The 27,179-nt window shown below is 38.5% G+C and overlaps 1 protein-coding gene across 1 annotated transcript; it reads left to right on the plus strand.

Annotated features, from left to right (window-relative positions):
* Positions 1–617: 617 nt before the first annotated feature.
* On the plus strand, positions 618–13,589 carry LOC127800827 (serine/threonine-protein phosphatase 7 long form homolog). Its single transcript, XM_052335665.1, has 4 exons — positions 618–835; positions 11,295–12,243; positions 12,331–12,750; positions 12,836–13,589. Exons 1-4 carry the CDS (start codon positions 717–719, stop codon positions 13,364–13,366), a joined length of 2,019 nt encoding a protein of 672 aa, XP_052191625.1. The 5' UTR covers positions 618–716; the 3' UTR covers positions 13,367–13,589.
* The last annotated feature ends 13,590 nt before the right edge of the window (positions 13,590–27,179 follow it).

Below are 27,179 nucleotides of genomic sequence, written 5' to 3' on the forward strand. Positions count from 1 at the left end.
AATATATGGTGAATTTTATGATTTTATTTTGCATTTCATTAGTGAGCTATACAATTAATTAGATCTAAAATCAAATCAAAACTCAAATCTTAAATAAATCTATATATTAAGATTTATTAAATAATTAGACTGAATATTAAATTTTGAGACATAATCGAAACTCAATTTTAAATTTAAATATTTTAACAAAATATAATTTATTTATAAACATATTTTAATGAGTTATTGACATGATATCAATTCTCATTGGTGACCATAAGAGAAGGGTCATTGATGATCCCTATATCAACTTTCGACCAACTTTAATTTGTTAATTTTATATTTGTAAAAATTTTTAAAATTATTTTTTTATTTTCACAAGATGAACTTTTTAAAAGAAATAAATCTTTTAACACCAAATAAGAGAAACTCAAACAAAAATGCACCAAACCAAACTAACTATCTGCAAGGAGAGAGATAAGCCTGGGGACGAAATAGTAATTTTAAATGACAATGAGCAAGTCTATTACCAGTCTTACAAAATAGTAATTTTAAAATAAAAATAAAAAATAATAATTTTTTGGTTCGTTTTAAATTAATAAAATAAGAGAGAGAAATTCCATCTTCAAATTGCCCCAATTTCTCAGTCACCGCCTTCTCTCTCTTTCTCTCTCCCCTTGCTTTTAGTCTCTCTCTCTCTCTCTCCACAGTTCCAGCGGTTTCAGGACACACACTCAATGTCTGGAGAGGAGGAGCGTTCATCGCTGCCGGAGCGGAGTTCTGGTGGAGTGGAAGAGAGTGGAAACCGAGTGGCGGCGTTCAACCCCGATTCCAGTTGCGTACCTTCCAGTCCCAGGTATCCTTGTAATCACAATTTTTAGCTTTTCTATTCAATACCTGTACGAAAATATGCTTCTATGTATTAGTATATTTCTATTATTTTTTTTCGGATTCGAAGCAAGATAGGCGCCAGAGAGTGAATTGGTCCGAAATTGAAAACACCCCGTAAAATGATGGCTTACGTAATGGAAAGTATATGAAATGATGAGTTTGTCAAAGTATATGAAACAAGAATGTAGATCATTCATGTATTGCTGTCATAATGGGATTTTCAAATTCGTCGAGTTATGTGCTGCCATTGTCACTGTTTCTCTGTCACTTTTATATGTTATTTTAAAATATCCCGACAAAGAAAGTACATACAAATTCATGTATTTGTATATTTATGTGTAGATTTTTGGAGCTAGTCAATAGCTGAACCAAGCTTTAAAAGATTCACATTTGCCAGTACAGGCTGTGTTAAAACTTATTTCTCAAAGGCAGCTTCTTGTTGGCAAGCAAAATAAAATAGAAGAAAAATATGACGTGCAACTTTAGAAACATGCTTTCACGATGAAGAATTATTACAATAGACAGTGACATCATTGTAAAGGCTTTCATACCAGTTAAGTGGTCACTCAAACATGACAGAGACATTAAGTACGTACACAATCTGCAAAGAACTAAGACATTCACAAAGGAACTTTCAAAGTACTTATAAAACCCATTGAGAAACTTGTTAAAACATTTAGAAATGAACTCTCAAAATGGTAATGCTGCTATTGCAGGTAAGCACAGAAGGTAACTCAGGCTCTAATGCTCTTAATAGGATATATAGTTTCACTCTTATTTACTTCTCTTTCTTGCTTGCCCTTTTCCTTTGGAGGATTAGTTTATTTATAAGACTTCAACTTGGACTTCAGGCTTTGGATTGAAATTTATTCCATTAACAAATTAAGTCTGGAGTTTGTTTTTGACAAGAGTAGATTTCTTTTGGTAAAATAATTGAGGTTTCTTTTTTGGTTAAAGTTGATTATTTCACATAGATCTTGTCCTGGGTTGGATAGGCGTGCACTCATTTACTCATCCTTTCTTGTCATATGGATTTCTTGAGTAGTCCATTATGCTTCTGTCTTTTTTCCATCATGTTTTCAATATTGTGCCATGTAGGAAAATCCATATTTTTCCATAAACTAATCGTCCTTCAGCTGCTAAATCGAATTCTTCTATCTTTTTCAATATAATCACCAATTTTCAAAAATGGTTACATAGGGGCATGTTACAATGAATTATTTTGTTTAAAAACTCATCTTTTACAATGAATTATTTTGTTTAGGGGCATCAATATGGACTAAGTGATTGGGAGATTGGTAGCAAATTGTCTTCTATCGTCTGTTACCATGGTGTTTCCCTTTGAGCATTTTTTGAGCTTCTTGGTCTTGTTGACTAATTCTATCATGGCTATAATAGAAGTTGTTTCTCTATGGTGGCTTCATCATATTGTTTTTGGGGAGTTTGGTGGCATTGCATTCAGATTTATATTCTCCTAGGGTCCAAATTTAGTATGGCTGAAAGGATTTTTGTCAATAACACTATCTAGCTTGAAAATCATGTTTACTAATGGATTAAAGATGATTTGGATAACTAGTCCCTATTTAATGGCCTCAAGATTCCATGGGTCTAGCTAAAAAAGGGTATGCCTAATGCACGAGGCTCCCTACTTTGCAAGAGTCATATTTTTTACGCAACCTTTCCCTTGCATTTTTTGCAAAGAGGTGTTTTCACAACTTGAGCCTATGACCTTGTGATCACATGGTAGCAACCTTACTGTTGCTACGAAGGCTTACTTTTATGGGTCTAAATCAAATTAGGAATGCTAGCCACACCTTCTCAAACACTATCTTTTCACCAATCTCCCTCTCATGCTGCCATCTTGGCATCATTGAGGTTAATTTTGGTAAAAAGTCAAATCATTAAAACTTTTAAAGGAAAAAATAACCCCAGTGATGATGAGGGAGCAGCATGAGAGGGAGAGTGGTAAAAAAGAGTGTTTAAGAATGTGTGGCTAGCATTTGTCAAATCAAATTTATTTTTTCTTGTGTGGAAAATCATTTCATAATCACAATATAGAACAAATTCCCCTAGGATTGGATTATATTTTATTTTTTTCTGATCAGGAAAAATATTATATTTCATCTATTGTAGTGAAGTTACTTTAAGAAAAAGAATAAAAAAGAGAGAGAATGTATATCTTCATCTAGAACAAAACTTACATGAAATGGGAGGAAAAATATCTATGTGTGGGAGGGAGGGAGAGGGTATGTTCACTTAGAACACAACTTACATGAACTAAGGAAAAAAAATAATTTAGTAATGAAATGAAAAGTTTTTACTTTCATTATCGTTGGATCATCCCCACTCCAATATCTTGAACTCCACCATCCACCTAAATAAAAAAAAAAAAAAAGTGATTTAAACAACTAAGCTAAAAGAATAAAGGATACTTACAAGTTAAACATAAAATAGAATAAAGGATGCTTACAAAAAGTCTGCCCTAGACTCGTTCATCGTCCATTTTACTAGCACAAGAATATAGGGTATTTGTTACTCCTTCATTTTCACACATAAATTACTGCCTATTCCTTCAAGCACCTATTTAAGTGTTCATGGAAATGTTTCATTCCATTTTTACAATTTGCACTTGGTTGTCTATTATAGTGGTTATTGTCATGACCAACTTGTTATTTTTATTTCTATTTTTACTTATTTTGCAGAAGTAGTTAGTTATTGCTTTTATTATCTAATTATTTTTAGTTATGGAGTGATTTAGGAGGTTATGAAATAATTAAAGAGCAGTTACTAGTAGTAGAGTAGTGGTAACTGCTCTATAGAATTGTGGGCTGCTTATATCTACAACCATAACCCTCATGGCCGAGCATATCAATGTACGAGTTATCAAGTTTATAGAATTCTCTCTGTTCTCTCTCAAGTTCTGTCAGTTTTTCTCCCCCCATTCTCTTAGATTATCCCCTCATTTCTGTCCATTCTCCCTAATTTCAGTCTGTTCCCCCTCAATTCTTGCTATTTCTCTTTCAATTTCCAGTTCTATCTTCTAAGGAAACATGAGTTAGGACTAGGGTCTTGACATTTGGTATTAGAGCTGTTTGGTTCTTGGCTGGATCTAGGCATTTTTTACTAGACTTTGGGAGGCGGGCAAGACAAGCCGATTTCTGGAAGAGGATCAAAGGCAGTTACAGAATTACTGGAAGTAGTTATCGTTGCTGTTCAGAGTGAATTTTGAAGAATTTGAACTGTGCAGATGGCTGTAGGAACTCTTGAGAGAATTCAGTTGTTGGAGAAAGTATTCAAGGAGGAGTTAAATAAAAAGTTGGACAACTTACTGATTATGTTTTCAAAGAGGTTATAGGAAGCTGAGGAAGATCTTGAATTGGATGCCAAGAAAGGAATGACAGTTGCAGGAAAAATCACAGCAACAACATTGGAAGAGATATCGGTTGAAGATGGACCCTTGGGTACACTAGCAAGCAGGTAGCAAAAGATGTTGTGCTGTTGGAGAAGGTTATGATTACATCAATTTCGGATCTTGAAGATATCAAGCTGGCTATTCTTGATAGAATAGGTACCCCTCCATTACTTGAGGTCAATGCAAAGCTAGTAATGGAGGATTGGATAGAGCAAGCAAGGAAGAAAAAGAAGTTAACATTCATCCTTGACTGGTAACAGACTTGGCTGATCGTTTAGGCACCATTAAGGAACTCATTGGAAAGAACGATTTAAGAAGGATGAATCAGAATGAGAAATCAAGGATTGGGTCAAGAAGTGAGACCAGATGCTGAGATTTCTTGGGGACAAGAAATCTTTTAAGGAGGAGGGAATGTCATGACTAACTTGTTATTTTTGTTTCTATTTTTGCTTATTTTGCAAAAGTAGTTAGTTATTGCTTTTATTATTTGATTATTCCCAATTATGAAGTAATTTAAGACGTCATGTAGTAATTAAGGAACAGTTACTAGGATGGAGTGGTGGTAACTACTCTATAGAATTGTGGGTTGCTTATATATATAATCCTCATGGCCGAGCACATCAATGTATGAATTATCAAGTTTATAGAATTCTCTGTTTTCCCTCAAGTTCTGTCGGTTTTTCTCCCCCCATTCTCTTAGATTCTCCCCTCATTTCTGTCCATTCTCCCTAATTTTAGTCTGTTCCCCCTCAATTCTTGCTATTTCTCTCTCAATTTCCAGTTCCATTCTTCTAAGGAAACATCAGTTATTAGGACTAGGGTCTTGACAGTTATAAATGACCCACTCACTAGTATAGCAACCTTTTGAAGATCTTTCCAACCTTATAAAAATGCGTATATGGAAGTATAATAAATCTCTCTCTCTCTCGATTATTGAAGTAAAATCTTGCTCCTGCTGGATCATTGATCACGTTTCAAGTTTGAATTCAACACTTAAAACCAACAACCATAAAAGGGTAAAAGGCTTTCTTCTTTTACATGCCTTATAGTTATAATACTGGCATTGTATGTATGAAATCTGCCAATAGTATAAGGCATATGCTAATAAAAAATTCTATAATATAATACCAATTGCTCTCTGGTTATCAGTTACTATTATACGTGATTTTATTCTTTTGCAATTACCCAATAAATGCAATATGATAGTGTTTGGATAAAATTTCTATCTATATAAAAATTTTAAGTGCTTTTGGATATTATGTTTGCATAATTTTTTCTGAAATGATAGTAAGAACCCAATCAAAATCAAATAGGCTTTACTGAAACAATCACAATGACAATCAAAATCAAACTTGCATACAAACAGGTAAGTGTGGACAAATAGATTGATTGTACAATTGAATAGGAGGCTTGCTACATTGACTGGTGGAAATGTCTATGGTTTGTGTGCTTTGTGATTTCTGTATATATCCCTTGGCATATTATATGTATATATATGTAAACAATCTATTGTTTGCTTCCTTTTTGATCTCTGTATATATCCCTTGGCATATTCTATGTATATATATGTAAACAAAGGGCATAAAACATCAATTCAGGCCTAGAATCTGAAAGAATAGGGAGCATATTTTGTGCTCTGACCCAGATATGAGAAATATGAAGTCTGCCCCAACCCAAATCCAAAAGGATCAGATTTTCGTATCGACAAAAATCCAAATAAACCCCATGTTGGGGCCTGATCTGGGAGCGAGTAGGTGATAAAAAAAAAGTAACATATATCTACAGATCTGGGATGGATTGATCTAGATCTTCCCAATTATGTAGTTCTATTAGTCCAGAAGCATCCAAATCACAAAATGTTTTAGCTTGTTGATTATGTGTGCTGAAAAGGCCACCAACAATGTGTGGCCAATTATAATGTATGGTTATAGGGAGTAATTCAGCGACAATGATAGATAGGGAGAAGCTTTTTAGCTTTGCTCGCTTTATTTTGGGCGTAGAATCAAAGAGTGCTTTCTACTTTTAGTTGCAGTAGGGAGAAGGTTAACCCTAATAGGAGAATGCTTTGTTTTATATTCAGTGGTGTCAAGTTCCTAGGGTTTCAGTAGGATGTAGCAATTTAATTTGCATATCAGGTGTAGCATATTAAATATGTGGAGAGCAGTTACAACTTGTAACTAAATTGTAACAATTGATTGATTAGCTATATATAAAGCTAATCAATCTGTTTGGAGGTGTTAACGTGAGAAGATTCAAGAGAAAGGAAAGCAGCCATCTATGACTGCTTCTAGAGTGCTAAAGTTTTGGAAACATTCTAATTCTTGTTTGGATAGTTTCCTAATTTCAAATTAGGATACTTTCCTTTAGGATACTTTCCTAATGTGTTTTTGTCACTGCTTGGCCTAACAATATGCTATCTCCCAATTCCAATATGAATTAGGAGAGCTTAATACGCGAACAAGAAGCGGTAACAGAGAGAAGAGAAGAGAAGAGTGGGAGCAATCCAAAAGGAAGAACGAAAGGAAGAATATATAGAGAGAGATAGAGACAACTGAGAATTTGGAATGGAGAACAATAAGAATTTTGATTTTCCATTCATGCCTTTCTCTCGTTGAGGGTAGGTAGATATATCCCCAGCGCCCGGGAGGAAAGATTCTCCTGCCAGGTGGGTCCTACTCTCATAACAAACTTCGAGATTCTCCGTCCCTTTTTGCACATTGTAGTAATCGCCTCCTTCTAGAACTTACAACAAAAAATAAAGGCTATTACTACATAAGGAATTGCAGCAACAAAACAGTAAATAGTAGCAACAATTAACAAAGCAGAAAATTTAAAAAATTAGGTTTGGAAGGTTCTTCTCGTGACATTTCCCCTGCCTTATCAATTTTCTTGTCCTCAAGAAATATTAAGGAGATTAGTTGTTCTTGGAGATTGCTTGAGGAGATCCAGCAGGTACTCCTAGGTGTTGTCTTCCAAAGGTTTTCCTTGTCACCTGACCAACACCTGCATGAGGGGAGCTCCATGTTTGTAGATCACTCTTCGTTCTAGAATAACCTTGGGTTCCACTTCTTGTCCAGCTTCCATGGGAATTGAGGGTAGAGTAGCACTCACTGGCTGTTCTCCCACTGCCTTCTTAAGGAGAGACACATGAAATACAGGGTGAATGAGTGACCCTGCCGGTAACCTTAGTCAGTATGCCACCTTCCCCACCCTAGCTTTTATAGGAAATGGCCCATAGTACTTAGGACTGAGCTTGGTCACCTTTCCCCGAGTGATGGACTTGAGGTGAGGATACCTCAACCTCAAGTATACTTCGCTCCCCACTTCAAACTCTCATTTGCTCCTCTTCCTGTTTGCGAACTGCTTCATGCGATTTTGAGCTGAAGCCAGTTCTTGCTTTAGTTGTTGTGTCACCTCTTTTCTCCTTTGTAAGTAATCATCTATCGAAGCTACCTTGGATTCTTCTCCCGCCGCAGGTAGAACAAGCGGTTTGTACCCAAACAAAGCCTCAAATGGGGTCATCTTAATGGAGGAGTGGTGGGAAGTATTGTACAACCATTAAGCCAAGGCCAACCACTTGTGCCATTCCCTAGTCAGTCTTCCTTATGATTTTCCTCAGGAAAGATCAGATCCACTCCTGCCAGGAAATGGAGTGATTCATAGAATTCTGCAATTCAACTTGCCGGAGGACTTTCTGTTGAAGGAGAAGGCTGTTCAAATTCTGGAAGGTATTGATGTTGATGCTACTAACATAACATGTCCTAAGAAATCTGAGGATGAACACATCAAGGTGCCTAGTTCAAGCAGCAGTAAAGATGTTAACGAGCATTTGAATCTATTCAAATTATATGACCCTGTCTCTGTCACAAGTTCAATGAACAAGTCAAAGATCCTCTTCCTTTAAAAGATCTCTCTCTACTAGGTCATGGAGAAGTTCAACCATTTCTCGGCATTTCTAATCCAAGGGACATTACAGCCCAAGGTGATTCTAGCTTTGTCAAGGAAGGTCAAATTGTTCCAACTAAACCAACTCGAGACCTTTCACCTGAGGTGGAAGAATTGGATACACCATGGAGTGATCTGGTTCTGAAAGAGAGAATCATAGCAAGTTCCTTTGGTGTTGTCCATCATGTGGATTGGCAGGGCTCAGATGTTGCTGTAAAAATTCTTATGGATCAAGATTTCAATCTAGAGAGAGTGCAGGAATTTTTGAAGGAGGTCACAATTATGAAATGCTTGTGGTGTCCAAATATTGTCCTTTTCATGGGAGAATTGAAGTCTTCAAATCTTTTGATTGACAAGAAGTATACAGTAAAGGTTTGTGATTTTGGTCTATCCCGCTTAAAAGCTAGCACATTTGTTTCTACAAAATCAATAGCGGGAACTCTAAATGGATGGCTTCAGCAGTTCCCGTGATGAACCATCCAATGAGAAATCAGATGTATATAGCTTTGGTGTGAAATTATGGGAAATTGCATGGAATTCCACACTCTATTGGTCTGATAGAAAACCATTGGCGCTACTGCTACTTCCAGTTCTACTTTACCTCCACTGATTACAGCTGGAAATATTTGCCAGATTTGCTTCTCAATTTCCCGTACTGCTCAGCTTCTCTATTTTTTCTTGCGGACAAGAAAATTTTCAAGGGTGGGAAAATGTTAGGTTCCTAGGGTTTCAGTAGGATGTAGCAATTTAATTTGCATATTAGCCGTAGCATATTAATTCTGTAGAGAGCAGTTACAACTTGTAACTGAATTATAACAGTTGATTGATTAGCTATATGTAAAGCTAATCAATCTGCTTCGAGGCATTCAATGAACTACTAAACTTTCAGTTTCTCAGTTCTCTCTCTCCCAGTCTCTCTCTCAAAATTCTTTGTTATCTCTCTCTCTCTCTCTCAATTTTCCTCTTAAATTCTCCCTATTTTCTGCCTTAACTCTTGCCACTTTCTGCCCTAATTCTTGCCATTGGCTAAGAATTCACATTGTCAAGTCCAGGATCCTAGCAAGTGGCAACCATATAAATGTAGAAATTTTGTAAGTAATAAAGAATTGGGTGTAAAGGGATTGTTAATGGGTATAGATGTAGGTTGATTATTGTAGTTAATATAATTATATAAATATTATATATAAAACCTGTAATATAATATAATATATGTTGAATTTTTAACTACAATTTCATCTAAAAGTTTAAGTTGTTAGATAAAGGGCTAATTTTATCTTTTATATTATCATTTTTACTCTCAACACACCCCTTCACTTGTGGCCAACCTTCTTTGCATAATTGTCGAAACATGTGAAACAATTTAAATATTGAGTCAGTGGTAAGGTTTAAATTCAGACATTTGCCTGCTTTGAAACTATATTGAATTGTTAACCATTATCTCATTTAAAAGATTAAGCTATTTGATAAAAGATTTAACTTTATCTTTTATATTATCATTTTTACTCTCAACAATATATAATATCATTTATATATATATATTAAAATAGATAGTATAAAGTATAAACTGAAAATAAACACAATGTTATCAAATATGTTAAGTTTTCATTTTTTAAATGAAAATGGAAACTGAACACAAAAAAATTGAACCAATATCCCTCACTTTAAGGGTGAGTAAATACATAGATTAACAAATCTCTCGCAAAACTTCTTTCAGCTAATGAAAATTAGCAATGATTATGACACAATAAATCCCTTAAATGGATTTAATATCAGTGATGTGAGGCTCCACTTGTGTAGTTGTAGACTCAAAAACTAGAGATAAAGATCAAAAGAATAGAAGGCTCAAACGATTTTTCTAATCTTTGAAGCAGGAGAATGAATACAGTGGTTCAAAAGCCTTTCTTGAGATGTTCTATCCATTCTCTCAAAAGATTTCAATCAAAGCTTTCATAAATGATGGTTCAATCACAAATTTTCATTTAGGGGCTTAGGATCTTATATGAAATTGTGTATTTGACTTTTAGATAGTAGATACTTGAAAAAGGAAATAAATCAACTAGAAAATCAAATCTAATGAATTGAGGAGTTGATTTTGTATTTCCAAATCAACCATTCATTTGATGAGAGTTTATTAACTTGCTTTCAATTAGCTATAAGATATAATTGGTTAACTGAATGTAGATTTTGTCAAAATCCAAAACTTTCTGCCTACCTTCAGTTGATTGAGAGGGTAATTCAATCGTCTGGATCAATCTAGTGTATTAACCTTGACATTCTGTCAGGTACTAACCAACTGAGTCGCTGTTTGGTCTACTGAGAGCTTCTAGTAATCTATTGTATGACACATTACCATGGTTCAGTTGACTGTTGAACTTTTCTAGTTTACTGAGTAGAGCCATTTTATGAAGAATTGTTTTATTTAGAACATGTATTAATTATGATTAAATCAAGTTGCCACTTAAAAACTCTTTTTGACAAAACATTTCAATGATCTTCTAAAAATGATATTTTCTTAAAAATAATTGTTGATTTAAAAATTTGAGCCTATTTCTTTTTTATCATTGAATATTCTTTAAGTCTGTCTTCTTCTTTGTACTTGAATTAGCTTTGAACTTTCATTCCTTCCAATAATCATTTCTTCCACTTGAGTTGACGAGATATCAGATCATTTGACTTTCTTGAATAATGTACTAAAGTAGATTGTTAAGTTCCACAAGTTATGTTATCATCAAAATCATGGGTTGTACCCTTAAGGCTAATAGGTTAGATAATGAGATGGATGCGAGGGAGGGATGTGCACCTATATGTTGTCAATTTTGCAAACAAGAAGGCCACAGCAATCATTCTTGTCCCACCATACATAGGCTGCAACGACTCCCTCTATTGGTTATAGAACCTTGATTATATGACAATGTTATGTGTACTTGTTTAGTTGTTTTGTTAATGTGTCATTTTACCTTATGTGGATTGTGTATTTCAGTTTTTGTGATCCCAATATATTAATATGAATTGTAAGAGTTGTGCTATTGGTTGATTTCCTTATGTGCGATTTCTTCAAAATTGACAGAGTGATGGATGCAATTGGAAGCATGCATGGTCCTGGCCCTATAGACAAGCAAGTTTTGCATCTACAAGACCAACATCGTTCTGTTGAGATATGGGATGGATACGATCCAGGACCCTTGACTTGTAGACATAGACAGTCCACGGCTTTGAGACGGTGGGCCCCCCATCCACGCATGTTTCCATACATGTCACGTGCTGGATTCTACCATGTATATCGACTAGGGTTTGGGTTCAAAATAGATTGGCCATTAATGACTGCCCTTGTTGAGCGCTGGCGACAAGAAACTCACACTTTTCATTTGTCTATAGGCGAGACTACAGTGACCCTACAGGATGTTGCTGTACTCATGGGGCTTAGGATTGATGGGCCACCTGTGACGGGTGCTAGCATTAGTAATTGGGCACCCTTGTGTGAGCAATATTTAGGAGCTAGACCATCTAAGGAGCACTTGCGAGGGTCGTCCCTTAAATTGACATGGCTACGAAAACATTTCATGGTTTTGCCAGATGATGCAACTGATGAGGTTGTAGAGAGATACACCCGAGCATATATATTATTTCTCATAGGAGGACAATTATGTCCTGACAAGTCGGCGTCCTCGGTGCAGTTATTATATCTTCCATTGTTGGTAGATTTTGACTATTGCGGAACACTTAGTTGGGGAGGAGCAGTGCTTGCAACCTTGTATAGAGCCCTTTGTCGTGCATGTCAGCGTGGTGTACATGAGATTTGTGGTCCCCTGTTACTACTACAATTATGGTCTTGGGAGAGACTGCATGTTGGCCGGCCTACCAGACTTCACTTGCCAGAGGTGGAACTAGATAATGACGGAGCACCTGTTGATCCACTAGGCCGTAGATGGAGGGTTCGATTTTCCAACCAGAAGAACCCGGTCCCGCATATTCTTCAAATTTATCGTGAAAAGTTGGATCAGCAAACTGAGGACCAGGTACTTTATTGATCCCACAATTTCTCATATAACATGTTACATAATATTGTTGACGCTATAGTTTATTTGAGTTTATTTTTTTTGCAGGTTATTTGGCAGCCATACACACCTAATGTTCTTGCTGAGTTACCGGCTATTTGTCTCGATGGGCAGCACATTTGGCGTGCGGAGGTGCCGCTCATTTGTTTTGACATTATCGAGTGGTATTTCCCTAGACGTGTTATGAGACAGTTTGGATTGGTGCAACTTATACCTCCTGGTGTTGACACTGAATTAGCGTTGCACAAACAAGATAGGCGGGGTAAGCGCACTTTGGATTGGGTGGCTCGTCACGCACGTTATGTCGAGCTATGGCAAAGGCGTCATGAATCTGTGGTTGTTGGACAACCATGGGATACACATCTTCATCATCATGGCGATTATATGACTTGGTTTCGACGGATTACTCGTCGAATTATATCTCGAGGGATGCAATTTCAGTCATCGGGTGATATTAGAAATACTTTGGTAAGATTTTTAACTCCCAACTCATGATTCATACTTCATTGTCTTTCGATGTATGATTGGCTCATATTTTTTAATGTCCTTTCAGCAACACGTTGTTTGGATCTGTGAGAGGGGATCTTTTGCACTGGGATCTTGGGGTACAGAGGGTGGACGAGAAGCTCTTGCAAATTTGGTGTCGACTGCAAATCAATGGCAGCAAATGCTCCGGGATTTGCTTCCACCTAATGATCCCAGTGAGCAACCACTTCAGCACCGACTGGTGGAGGAAGCGGGTCCTAGTCGGCCAAAGAGGAAGACGAGGGCCCCGTGCAATCTACAGCGACCTAACATTGTCAGTCCACAACCACTCCAGCACCAAGCGGGGAAGGAAGCAGGTCCAAGCCGCTCAAAGAAGAAAAAAAAGCCCTCAGACAATCTAGAACCGTCTAATGATGTCATTCAGCAACCACCAGTAGCGGAAGCGGCTTCCAACCCCCCAGGGAGAAGGAAGAAGCCCGAAAGCAATGTGCAACAACCTCATGGTGTTTCTCAGCAACCACTTAAGTCCCCACCACCCAAGGAGGAAGTAGCAGGGCCTAGTCGCCAAAACAGGAAGAAGAAGCCCCGAAACAATTGATTTTGGTTTCCTATAATTTGATAATGTAAATGCTATTTTGCTTGTGCTTGGATGCTGTTGCTTGGTGTGTGTAAGTTTCTCAGTTTTAACTGAACTTCACCTTGAAGACTTTCTTGCATTCAAGCTTTTAGATATTAAATGCACCCTCAATCTATGGGGTTGTGTCTAATCCAATGCTTGGGATCTGAAAATTTTATTGCTAGCTCGTTCCTTTTGTAAATTAAAAAAAAAAAAAAATTGCACTAATTGTATATTAATAATCTGCACATTCTAGGTACCAGGTATGAAAACCTTTCCAGAAGTAGATTTTTCTCCCCAATGTTGAATAGAGTGGCTGCAACTGATACTCCGGTATGAAAGAATCGGTCCTTCCATTAAAGGTGCCGAAAGGGCAATGACAAAGGATGCAGTTTGATGCATGACTTCAACATGGAGCTGAATTGAGAAGGGGGTGATGTGTTTGCGTAGCCCTATTAGTGAGATCTAGGTTTGTTGGCTCGGGCATTACTCATTTAGTGAGTTCTGTATGTAATTGGGTGTCAACTTGCTAGTTTCCACGCATTATCATTGATACTACTCCCTAGCACGTTGATTTGTCTTTGTTGGTTCTGTCATGCCTGCCTGTACAATGAGATTACAATCTTTTGAAGCATGCTCAACTAATTAATGAGACCTTGCTTGTCAAAGTAGACCAAAGTGGCCTAATTAATTAGCACGCCAAGATCTGTTAAGAGAGTCATAAGCTCTGTTCTTCGGATGTCAATCTCCTAGCCAGCTGAAGATGAACCGTGAGAAACCTGCAAATTTTAAGTTCACCAATTATTTTTTAATATTAAATAATAAATAGTAATGCGTCACTTACAAAAGAAGACCAATTAACTCCTCAAATTTATGAATAATAAAATATAAACTAATAATACAACGAAAAAAAAAAACAAGAAATAGCGTTATTTTATAAGGATAATTTGATAAAAAGATTATTTAGAAGGTAAAAATTATATTTGGGTAATCCACACTTTATGCACATTAAAGAAGAAAAGGAAATGTAATTGATGATTTTTTAATTTGTAGAACTTAACTGTGAACTCTTCATATTTTTTGTTAATTCAACTTTTACATTTTTAGAATTTTTTTATTTATATTTTTAATTAAAAAAGATTTATTTTTTAAATTTAAATATAAAAATTTAATTAGTAATTTTGCATCTCAAAAAGTAAATAAAATAAATTTTAAATATTTTTTAATATTTATTTATATTATTAAAAAATCACTAAAATAACTTTTATTTAGAGCCGCAAATATTATTAAGAGACAGCATCCTACCTTCAATTGTATTAAATACAATACTATTCCCTACAAAACTTGGGCCTTCAGTTATATCTTAAAAGATCCTTGCATTTTGTTCCATCCAGATGCTATAAATTAGTCATGCAACGATGCCATTTATATGAGGCCACCCAGCAAGACAATCTCATGGCCATTTAGGCCATGAAGAAAACCTAAAAATATATTATATATATATCTTTATTTAACCCAAAAAAAAAATAGAAATGAGGGAATGATTAAGGAGATATTGAGGCGATTACATTGAAGGTTTGCACCAAGCCCTTGCCTCTTTGCTCTTATCATATATGACCATTTGCTAGCTAAAAGCTAGCTAGGAGCTTCATTAGCTGGGGGCATCCATCCTTTTATCATGGCCATCTGATGATGAAAATTGACAGCCTTCTCCATAACAGCTGAAGTTAGAAAGTTGGCGCCAAAAGCCGTTGGTTGTTATTATGGAACAGTGTCTGTTTGATAGTGTTTATCTGTATCACTACACTATTATAAATACTCTGATGAATTATAACAGTTTTTATACCAAGATAACTGTTGTTACTTTCTTATAAAGTAGCATGCTAGCTAGGGAGCATGTCTGGATTAATTAGAGTTTAGCCAAAGGTAGTAGTAAGCATGATAATATTTCTCCAACTCAAGTGTCTTACCCTCTAAGATGAATGTGTTGGGTGTTGGCTCATTTGGGTTTTCCTCATATTGGCAAGAATATTAAGAGTTGTTTAGGTATCTTATATGCTCGTTAATTAATTTCTTCCTCAACTTAATACATAGGTGGTGTCTCACCAATTAAAAAATATGGTGTTTAATTCATATTATGTAAAATGTTAAGATTCAGTATCTTAACTATTAAAAATTATTAGTTTAAATTTTTACTATGACGAAATGTTAACACATATATAAACGCTTCCATTTTTGCGAGTGAATGCCACATCTTTAAATGTTACGTCAACAAGACACATCAGATTAGATTTAATACATAAATATATTTATGACATTTGGTCCATTAACAATTAAAATATTTGACATTTAATCTTTGATATGAAAAAATGGATCAAATTTGATAATAAAAAAAAGACCTAAAAATATTCAAAAAAGACCTAAAAATAATAATAAAAAACTAAATTTCATGAAAAAGACTTTAAAATATTAAAAAAAAATACCTATAGTTTATAAAAAGACCTAAAAATATTCAAAAAAGACTTTAAAAAATTCAAAAAAAATACCTAAAGTTCATAAAAAGACCTAAAAATATTCAAAAAAGACTTAAATTTCATAAAAAAAAAAAAAACCTAAAATTTTCATAGAAAATGTCTAAAAATTTCAATGATGTTAGAGGTCAATTTAAAAGGTCTAGAAGTAATAAGTTACAAACGGGTAATGGTCTTTTGGTAGCAAACATTGGTGTTATAATTTAGAATGTAATCTTTTTTTGAACGCTGCAAACCTAGCTAGTTTGTGATGGATTACCTGCATGTTTACCTATTTAATTAACTCTTTTTTTAACCAGCTTGGACAACATACCAAACGGTTTGTGAGAGCGCCACCAGGGCCATCAAGCAATGCTACACCAAATACTGCTCTTGCAAGGCAATCAAGCAATGCTCCACCTCTACTAGTCCATTCAAGAAGTTTTTTCTAAAGCGTTATACAACATGCAGTTAGAGGACAAAGTAGTTTGAGTTATCAACTATCAGGTTTACAGTGGTAAGGTAGAGCAAGTATCACAAGGAACTAACTCCAAGAAAGGCTACTTTAAGGTACCAAAGGGTCACAACTACCAACAGTGGAACTCATCATCTTGTTGGAAATTAGAAGACTTGAGATATTTTGCTATTTTGTGACTTGTATAAATTAGGGAATATTTTTATGAATGTTTGTTGAGGCTTGTTTTGGATATTATGGTCTAAAACCTCATTGGTGTTTGCCACTACATATGGTGTTTGTTAATGATGGTTGGATGAGTACCTTGATAGAGTTTATTTTATCACTTTTGTTTAAGATCTTATTTAACAGTTTGTGAACAAAATTTATAAATTCAATGAAGTTTTTGTTATTTTTTATTTGAATTTTTATTGTCAGAATTTTTCATTAGGTATTTTTATGAAATTTGGTCCTTTTTGAATATTTTTAGGTCATTTTTTATGTATTATTTTTACGAAATTTAGGTATTTTTTAAAATATTTTTAGATCATTCATATGAAATTTTTAGATCTTTTTACGAAATTTAGGTCTTTTTAAATATTTTCTTTTTTATAAAAATTTTGATCTTTTTATGAAATTTAAGTTCTTTTTTTTATCAAATTTTATTTTTTTTATATCAATGATCAAATATCGAGTTTTTTAATTATTGAGAGACCAAATGTCATATTTATATATTAAGTCTAATTTTATGTCTCACTAATGTAGTTTTTTTTTTTTTTTTTTTTGTAACGTGTTATCTGACGTAGCTGTCGACGTTCAGAATTGGTTGACCGTGATCCGTCGGCCTGCACTAATGTAAATGTGAATGCAAAGAGAAGAAACAAATAGTATAAAAATAACAAACGATATGCAAGAGAGTTTTTTACGTGGTTAGGCTAGAATGATGCCTACTTCACGACTGTTCTCTGATAATTTCAGCAGAGTAATAGTATGTAATTGATCATGCCCATACAATGATTTTTTTACCCCTATTTATAGAGTGGGGTGTTTACAATTTGAATGACTTCTAAATATAGAAAGATAATATTACAGGGATAATTTATCTTTATCAGCTCCACAAAATTGGGAATAGATTCCATATTATCAGGGATTGGGTTTGTTTTTTATAAGGCAGGTGGGCATCGCCTCCGATTATTACGCGGCCTTTTTGTCCTGCAAGTTAATAGGATTGGCCAGCGAACTAAAGGCATTGCTGGGAGCTCGTTCACCCTCGCTATCAGAACTCAGGTTTCAGAGATTTGTGCCCTTGCTGAGGTGTCCTCGGCGTTAGGCCCATTGGGCTTCAAGATGTTGGGCTGGCTTGCTCGGTTGAGTCCAGTCTATAAGAGATGGTTCGGAAATTACCCATAGCACTAGCCCCCCAGCTCGCGATGCGATCTTTGGAGTGCGAGCTGATGTATGCTGATCGAACTGGGCTATGCGAACTGTCAACCCACTTTCTAGACTTCTGCCCAATCATTTCAAATAGCACCGCTTTATACCGCACGTCTTGTCTGAGGTGCATTTAATGTGCACGTTCCCCATAACTGCTTCATTATTATGCTTGTGGGACCCATGGCTTTACGTGTTTCCGTTAGATCTAGGGCAATTCATTGGTTTCTCAATCCGACGGTGAAACAACCCAAGCTATATAAGCGTAAGGGAACTCTTTTCCCTCTTATCGTGCCATTTTGAAATGACTTTTTCTCTTGCACTCTTCTTCTTCCGACTCCAAGAACTCCATTGTCGTCCACCTTCAAAGCTTTCTTGTGTTGCTCCGTGAAGATCACTATCATGTTTTCATTGAGCATTTGGTTTTCATCCTTGATTTTTGCAACGATCAACCCGAAGCAGTAAGTTTCTCATAACTCATTCCCTCGTTTTTACTATCGTTCCCTTTCTTTCTATCGACTTTCCTTCCAGGCCTCATCTCCCGGCCATGGTTGTGTATCTTTGGGGGCATCAAGTGATGTGTCACATAGCCTTCAGGTTTGTTGACTTTAGGATTAGCATTCATTTGCTGTAGAGGGCTAATGGGTCAGTAGATTTAGCCCCCTCTACTTTAGGGAAAACCCTGCTGCGAAGCGCGCGACCTAATAGATAGGAAGTGTTCTTAGGAGCTTTGGTTTGTGAGGACTAATCCGCCCTCAGCGACTTGACTCTTTTTTTTTTTTTGCCTTTTTATCGTAGATGTCCACATTAGGTTAGAAGCGTAGCAACCACATGGTAGAAGATGATGAAACCTCTAGCTCTTCGGAGCACACCGGAGGGGCACGGGCGCGGACTGTGATCTCGTTTGGTGCAGAGGTCATTGAAAGAGTTCCTCAGTGTGTCAATCCTGTGGTTTCCAAATGAGCTACCGAGGAGCGCGCAACTCGTGAGGTCTTCAAGCGTTATCCTTCGAAGCTGACGATCAGCGAGCTGAGGTCGTGTGCTTCGGAGTACCACCTACCCTGCGGCAGCCCATGTAATGGTGCCTTCTCCCGGGGACCACACAGCCTTTCCTCTAGTAGGGTTTGTAGTCGTTAGCCCCCAACACTTAGAATTTGGACTTAGGTTTCCAATCCAACCTTATCTCATAGACATACTTAACGACCTAAAATTTGCGCCCTTCCAACTGACTCCGAATTCTTACGCCCAAATGACCTCCCTAGCCATACTCTTCAAAAAGAATAATCTTCCTCTTCCATCATCCAAAATCCTTAGGTACCTTTATTCTTTCAAAGGGACCAAGGACGGGATGTACTATATGGCAGCTCGTTTATCTGATTGTAAGAAGCTCTTGCCTTAAGGGAAGGCCAAAGGCAAGTCTAATGTAGGAGACTACAAGTCGCAGTGGTTTTACATCTCTTGCACCTCTCTTCATGATCTTAATAATCTCAACTTCGTCCTTGTACGAAGTAAGTGGATCTTCAGCTCGCACTTGTAATAATGATTTATTTGTTATCATTCTTTATTTACGAATCTTTCTTCTATTTTGCAGCCGTTACTGGTACGAAACCTGAGCTGACCATCTCTGAGGCACAAGGACTTCAAGTCGCTTCATAGGAAAAAATAGACGCGGACAACTTCGAGCTGACCAACGCGTTACTTCGCAACTTCTAGCTCGACGCACCTCTTGGCTGTAAAGATATTAGGGGGGAGGATATTGGAGTTTGGGGTCAAAAGAAAGTAAAGTCTGCCTTCGACATGGTTGACTTCAACTAGAGTTTGGTCAGGGAAAGAAGAGCTTGTCAAGAGATCGAAGTTGGGCCCTTACCAGAGTCAATGGAGATGGTCAAGCTCCAACTTTAGAGGCCCAGTCAACCCGCGAGTTCGAGCTCGCCTACATTCGTCCCTTCAACCTCTTCTCCCGCCAACATCTAGAGGATGGAACTTTGCTCTGAGGTGGCTAGCGAGAGTCGCACCCTCGTCGCTTTGCTTGGTCCCGACCTTGCAACAACTGCCATAACTTTGTCAGAGCCTGCCCCTACTGCAACCTCTTCACAGCATCAGGCGGTCGTGGCCCTAGTAAGGCGTGAAAAGTCGGTAATTCTCTAGGAGGCCCCTGTTACTGGGAGCAAAAGGAAAGCACCTCTCACCTCTCATGTAACACAACAAACCCAAATAGACAAAAGAAATAAAGGAGCTGCTTTTACTGAGTCGAGCGCGTCTGAGGTCGTGACCTGGGGGTTATACTTTGGCGTCCTCCTCAACAGCTTAGGCGGGGTCCTTGGAAACTCTACCAAGGCTCTGGACAGGAATGAGGTGTCGGGTGATGCGCTTTTTGACTACATAGCTCGTCATAGCCTTTTGGTAAGAATCTTCACTTGACTTCGTCAATGTTGTTTATCTCTTTCTCATGTACTGATCTCTCAAATTTAATAGGCTTTCCTGGGCGTCTTTAAGAAAAAAGTGGAGAGAGCCCTATATGCTAAGGACAAAGAGCAGCTCAAGGTCGTCATCGAGGTGCTCAAGAAGGATAAGAGAGCCCAAAGCGTTGTCGATGGCTTGAAAGATCAGGCGAGGAAGGCTGAAGACGAGCTTGCCAGTGAGAAAAGAGCTTACGACTCGACCTTTTCCCAAGTTGCTGTGAAGCTCAATAAAGCTGGGGCAGATTTGATCAAAATGCGAAGCGACCTGGAGCTGGCTTGTCAGCGAGATGACGTTGCATCTGGGGAAGCAGAGGCAGCGAAGCTAAAGGTCGAGCAAATAAAGGTCAAGGTTGAAGCTCTCATTGCCAAAGAACGCGAGGAGGTCGAGTCCGAGACCTGCAGTGCGTTTCTCTTCACCTTGTGGCAGAAGCATCCTGAGCTCGACTTTTCTTTCTTCTGCGAGAAAGCGGTGGAGGAGATGAAGAAATATGCTTCCGAAGCCGCAAGTAAGGAAGTTGTCGCCACCTCGCTCATGCCTGATCAGCCCCGGGTTGACCTCCCTTCTGAAGACGTCGGTAACCCAGTACCCCAGGATGCGGCTGCTCCGAGTTAACACTTACTAGGCCACTAGGACTTATTCTTTTCTTTATTTTTCTTTGTACTTTTGATCTCACATCAATACATTTCACCATGTGTAATGAATTTCTATTTCTTTGATATTTGCTGCAAGTTGAAAATCAAACATAGCAATCATGTATGAACTTAACTTTAGTTAACTCAGAGACATCTTTAGCTTGCAATTGATAAATTTTGAAACCGAATAATCTGGGATAATGTGTTAAGTAAGATCCAAGCCGTATGTCCAATAGGTCGCAACTGTGAATACTCAAGTAAATGAGACCAAAACTAAGCTAACATACGATTGCTTTGTAAAAGTTAAATTGAATCGCATTTTGGCCGTTAAGTTATATGTCTAGATAGATTGTAGCTCGATCCCAGCTAACATACCATGAATTTTAAGGGTTTAGCAAGGTCAAGATGAACACCCAGATAGGTCGCAAACGATGACTTCTCGGTCAAGATGAGATGACCTCAGCTAGTGAACCATGACTTATAGGTTTTTTAGCCGAAATGGTTGTTTAGTAGGCGCTAAACCATGACACTATGGTCAAGATGAATGGGCTCTAGTTCACAAACCAAGGCCTAGGGCAAGGACTAAGATGAATGCTAAGATATGCCACAAACCATGGCACGTAGGCCAAGTTGAATGGGCCCCAAGCTCGCAAACCATAGCCTTATAACCCCGAATTAGTGTTATTTCCTACCTCTTATTTTTGACAAAGGGTGGAAACAACAAAATTTGGAAATAAAAATCATGAATTAAATTTATTAATGGAGTAATGCTAGAATGAACAGATCATCAATCAATGAATAATATTATGCAGAGCAAAAGTGTTGCTTATCGGAAATATGGTCTAAGGTGCTCTACAATCCAAGCTCGCGGAAGGATAGCCCCATCCATATTTTCCAAGTGATATGCTCCATTGCCCAAATTTTCATTGATAATGTAGGGACCTTCCCAGTTCGGGCCTAGTATCCCGTCGCTGGCCTTGCGAGCTCCAGGAAGAACAAGGTGTAGCACGAGATCACTGACGCTATAACATTGAACTTGAACCCTCCTGTTGTAATACCTCGCGACCCGCTACTGATAGGTGGCCACCCTCATGCCAGTTAGCTCCCTTGCTTCCTCGAGCAGATCAAGGTTCGTGGCCAGTAGCTGGTCGTTGTTCTCCAAGTTGAAGGTGGCTCATCGTTGACTGGTCAATTTGTATTCTGCCGGGATCATTGCCTCAGACCCATAAACCATAGAGAAAGGGGTTTCTCCTGTGGTGATTCAGGCTGTGGTCTGATAGGCCAAGAACGATGTTTGTAGTTTGTCTATCCAGGCTTATTTTCTTTCTTCCAGCTTCGTCTTCAGGATTTGCTTGATTATTTTGTTGACAGCCTCGACTTGACCATTGACTTGGGGATAGTCCACAATCGTGAAACTTTTTTGGATCCCCAGCGATTCATAAAACTAAATGAACTACTCGCTGGTGAATTGGGTTTCGTTGTCCGTGACTATCTGTTGGGGAACTCCAAATTTGCAAATAATGTTACTCCAAACAAATTTTTCTACCTTTGATGCTAATATTTCTGCGAGCTCCTTTGCTTCCACCCATTTTGTGAAATAATCAACCGTCATTATAGCATACTTGCACCCTCCACGAGCTGTTGGGAGCGGTCCGATCAAATCCATGCCCCAAATGGCGAAACGCCATGGGCTGCTCATCTGCTGGAGATAGGTGGGTGGAACGGTTGGAAATGTATGCCCTAAAGACACGTTTTGTTTAATTTATGGTAATGATGTTTCTTTTATTCAGTTTATGGCACATATATTATTTGCATTTAATTGTTGGAAAGGTGTCCATGCTATTAAGTAAGTGATTCATGTGATGGGTCGTTCTTCACAGTTAGGCATGAATCATGGGTACTTAATAAGCAAGAAAATATAACTCTTGATCTTTTGATAGAACTGGGCATTCTATCATGATAAGATCATTGTGCAATAGATCCTAATGGAGGATGGCTTGCCTTAGCCAGTAAACAGTCCGTTTACTCTAATTGTACAAGCGCATTTGGAATGCGTAGAGTGGACCTGTGATAGAAGCTAATGACAAAGTACTAATTATCATGGAGCTAGTCTATCACTGCTACTACGTGGACGAGTACTCTAATACTTGAGTATTAGTTGGTGGTCTAGTGAACCTAGAGCTATATTCTTAGATTCATTGTAGGTGAGGTCTGTCAAAGATCAATATCCTTTTGAGTTGGGAGTATGGTTTCTAATTAGCTAAGACAGACTAATACAAGATAGTTTCTGTGATTCACCCCCTTGTGATTGTCCAAGAATAATCGAATAATCCAGGGCCCTGGGAACGTGACTTAAGAGTGTGTGCTTCTGGGTAGCTCCCAGTGATAAGCAAGTACATTCGAGTAGTCACGGATTATTGGACTAGTGATCTAAGGATGGTAGAAGTCATTTAGAAAGGTATTAGTACATTATTCCTTTCTAAATGATGGGTGTTACGCAGAGGGGTATTTTCGTCATTACACTAGTAGGTCAAAGACATGGCATATGCAAAATTATTCGTGGGGTCAGTGTTACCATATGGTGATAGTTGGAACACTTAGAATGACAAAATATAGCTACTAGGTAGCAGGGATATTTTGGTCATTTTAGTAGCCGTGAATAATTTGTCTTTTGGTCCCCGGGGTAGCTCGATGTAACTCATGTATTTTTTAATACATTTGGCTTGTTGGATGAATCACATTGAGAGAGAATTATTTTATTCAGAATGGTCCATTGGGCTAGAATAAAATAATAGTTCATTAGGGTTTTTAATTAATTAATTGGGCTAACCCAATTAGAAAATTAATTAAAAGATCTTGGCCCATTAGGGTTTGGCCCACTAGGGTTTTAACCCTATGGTTCTCCCTATATATATCTCTCTTTAGTTGTTTTTTCATCTAAGTCGTTTTTCATTCTTCTTCACCGAAGAGAGGCCACGAGTTCGAGTCATACTTCGGAAGATCGAAAGGGTGCGTTTGAGTTCTGATGCGACGGAGCCGAAGGCTAGCAGGACAGCCGTCGTCTCCACCACGCGAAGAAGCTCCCATCGCTCCATTCCGTCCGGTAATCCGCCGCAAAAGTAAGTCTCCTAGATTCTTATCAATACGAGGAACGTTTTTGATTTTAAAACGCTTCCGTTGCATGCTTTGTTTCCTCGTTCATAATCCTTCAGGAACTCGTGGTACTTTTGCGAATCTCTGGCATGCGTCACACATCTTCACTAGATTTTTGACGTCTTGCTTTATTGTAGGTCAGTAGAATCCTTGGCGAAGTGATTTTTGGGCCAAGGACAACCCCCCAACGTAGTTACCATAGTGACTTGCATGTATCTCTTTGAGAACCACTTGGCAGTCAGGGTCATCAAGGCACCTCAACAACGATGTTGTGAACCCCCTTTTGTAGAGCATATCATCGTGAATGAAGTATCTGGGCGCGCGAGCTCGCATACGATGCACCTCTACCTTGTTGCCTGGCAACTTTCCCTCCTGTAAGTAGTCGACAGTAGGCCTCAGCCACGAGTCTGGGCTCACTGCAATTGTCAATACTTCACTTTTCCCTTTCGTGCTCGGTGCTGTTAGGAACTCTACTAGAATGGCTCCCAAAGAGTCTGCATCTTGGGCTGATGCCAAGCGAGCTAGGGCGTCGACATAGGAATTCTAGTTCCTTGGCACTTGGTTTACCTCGCACCCCTCAAATGTGTGTATTAGCTCCCGAACTTTCTGGAGGTAGGCCACTATCTTCGAGCCCTTCGCCTGATATTCACCTCGTATTTGGCACACCACGAGCACTGAAGACCAATAATCGCTCTGCCTTTACCTCTCTCACCAGGCATAATCCTGCCAACAATGCCTCATACCTCGCTTCATTATTGGTAGCCTTAAACCTGAATCTCAACGCATAGAGAATTTTATGCCCCTCCGAGCTTATGAAGAGTACTCCAGCTCCGTGCTCGCTGGAAGACCCATCTACATACAATTCCCAGGATGGATTCTCTGAAGATTCAGGCTCCCCCTCTGCTGGGCCAGTGAACTCAGCAATGAAATCTGCTAGCACCTGTCTTTTTATGGTTGACCTTGGTTTATACTCTATGTCGAACTGAGCGATCTTGATTGCCCATTTGAGTAAACAGTCAGAAGAATCGGTCTTCTACAGAACCTACTTCAGCGGGTATTTGGTCAACACATCAATCTGATACGCCTGGAAATAGGGGTGCAGCTTCCTCGATGCCACCACTAAGCAATATGCGAGCTTCTCCATAGGGGTATATCTGGTTTCCGCATCCAACAGTCTATAGTTTGCATAATACACTGGGTATTGCACCATGTTTTCTTCTCGCACTAGTGCCGCACTGATGGCATATTGAGACACCCCCCAAGTAGACGATCAAATGATCTCATTCCTTCAGTTTTGACATGAGCGGGGCACGTCCCATATACTCTTTCAGCTATTGAAAGGCGACTTCACATTCTTTCGTCCACTAGAAGCTTTTTGCTTGCTTCAACACATTAAAGAATGTGATACATTTATCAGAGGCTTTGGAGACAAACCTGATAAGGGCAGCGATCTTGACGTTTAAGCTTTGCACTTCCTTTATTTTGGTTGGCGATCTCATGTCAAGCAGAGCTCGGATCTTTTCGGGGTTGGCCTCAATACCCTTTTCATTCACCATGAAGCCCAAGAATTTCTCAGAAGCTACGTCGAACGTGCACTTGCGTGGATTCAGCCTCATTTGATATTTCCTCAAGATCTGGAACATCTCGTCCAGGTTGCAAACATAGTCGTCAACCTGTTTAGATTTCACCAACATATCATCTACGTATACCTCCATGATTTTCCTGATTAAATCTTCGAACATCATATTAACCACACACTGGTAGGTCGCTCCTACGTTCTTCAGCCCGAAAGACATCACTTTGTAGCAGTATAACCCTCTATCTATGATAAATGAGGTAAGCTCATCGTCTTCGGGTTTCATAGGGATCTGGTTGTACCCAGAATAAGCATCCAAGAAACTGAGGAGATGGTGACCGCTATTACGTCCATGAGCTGGTATATTCTGGGCATAGGAAAGCTATCTTTTGGGCACGCCTTATTCAAGTCCATGAAATCAACACATCTCCTCCATTTCCCATTCTTCTTCTTTACGAGGACTGGATTAGCTACCCAAATCGAATAGTGAGCTTCTCTGATAAACTTGTTGGCCAGAAGCTTGCCCACTTCTTCTTTTAGGGTCGCATAATGGCTTGCAGCCATAAGCCTCATCTTTTGGAGAACTGGCCTGTGATTGGAGTCTATGTTGAGCCAGTGTAGCATTACATTCGGATTTATTCTCACCATATACTCATGATTCTAGGAGAACACATCTAGGTTTGCCTTCAAAAATTCAACCAGCTGGGTCTTTACCTTAAGAGCGAGGTCCTTACCCAGCTGGAGACACATCTCAGCATCTGCGTTGCTGACCACAACATCTTCCAGCTCGCCAACTGGGTCGGTGGCTCGGTCACAGTCCACCTCACTTGGGTCAAGGTTGTGACTAATTCCTTTCTCACTTACGCCTCATGGGCCCCCTCCTAAGATAACATTAACTTTCTTTCCTTTCAACCCTATTCTTACCGCCTCTTTATAGCAACATCTTACTGAATATTGCTCATCTCTTATGCACCCAGTCCCATTCGGAGTTGGGAATTTGATTGCCAGTGCTCTAGTCGAGGCGACCATAGTTAGATCGTTCATTACGGGTCTCCCCATGACAACATTATAAGCCGAGGGGCAGTCGATGATCAAGAAATCTGCCATCATGGTGGACTGGTGGTCCGAGTCCCCAACAGTAAGTGGGAGTCTAATACACCCCATCAAAATTACTGCGTCTTCGATAAAACCATAAAGCAGCTCTGGGGACGCCATCAGCTAATCCATCCCCAGGCCCATCTGATGAAACATTTCCTATACATCACAATTATCGAGCTACTTGAGTCTACCATAATTCTCCGCACTTTAACGTTACCAATTTAAGCTCGGACCACAAGAGCATCGTTGTGAGGCCAGTGCACGTCTCTGTTGTCTTCTTTTGTGAAGATGATGTCAGCGGGGGCTGACCTAGACTTCTTGGATGGTCCCTCATGTCCGTCGTATTTGGTGAGCAATAGGTGACCGGTCTCTCGCACATAGCGTTCATGTGACCTGTTAGACGTTCTTACGATATGAGACCCACCATGAATAGTAAAGATAGTTCTTATTGCAGGCACCTGGTCCTGCTCGGGAACAT

This window comes from Diospyros lotus, chromosome 4 (genome assembly GCF_014633365.1).
Source record: "Diospyros lotus cultivar Yz01 chromosome 4, ASM1463336v1, whole genome shotgun sequence".
Classification (NCBI taxonomy): Eukaryota; Viridiplantae; Streptophyta; class Magnoliopsida; order Ericales; family Ebenaceae; genus Diospyros; species Diospyros lotus.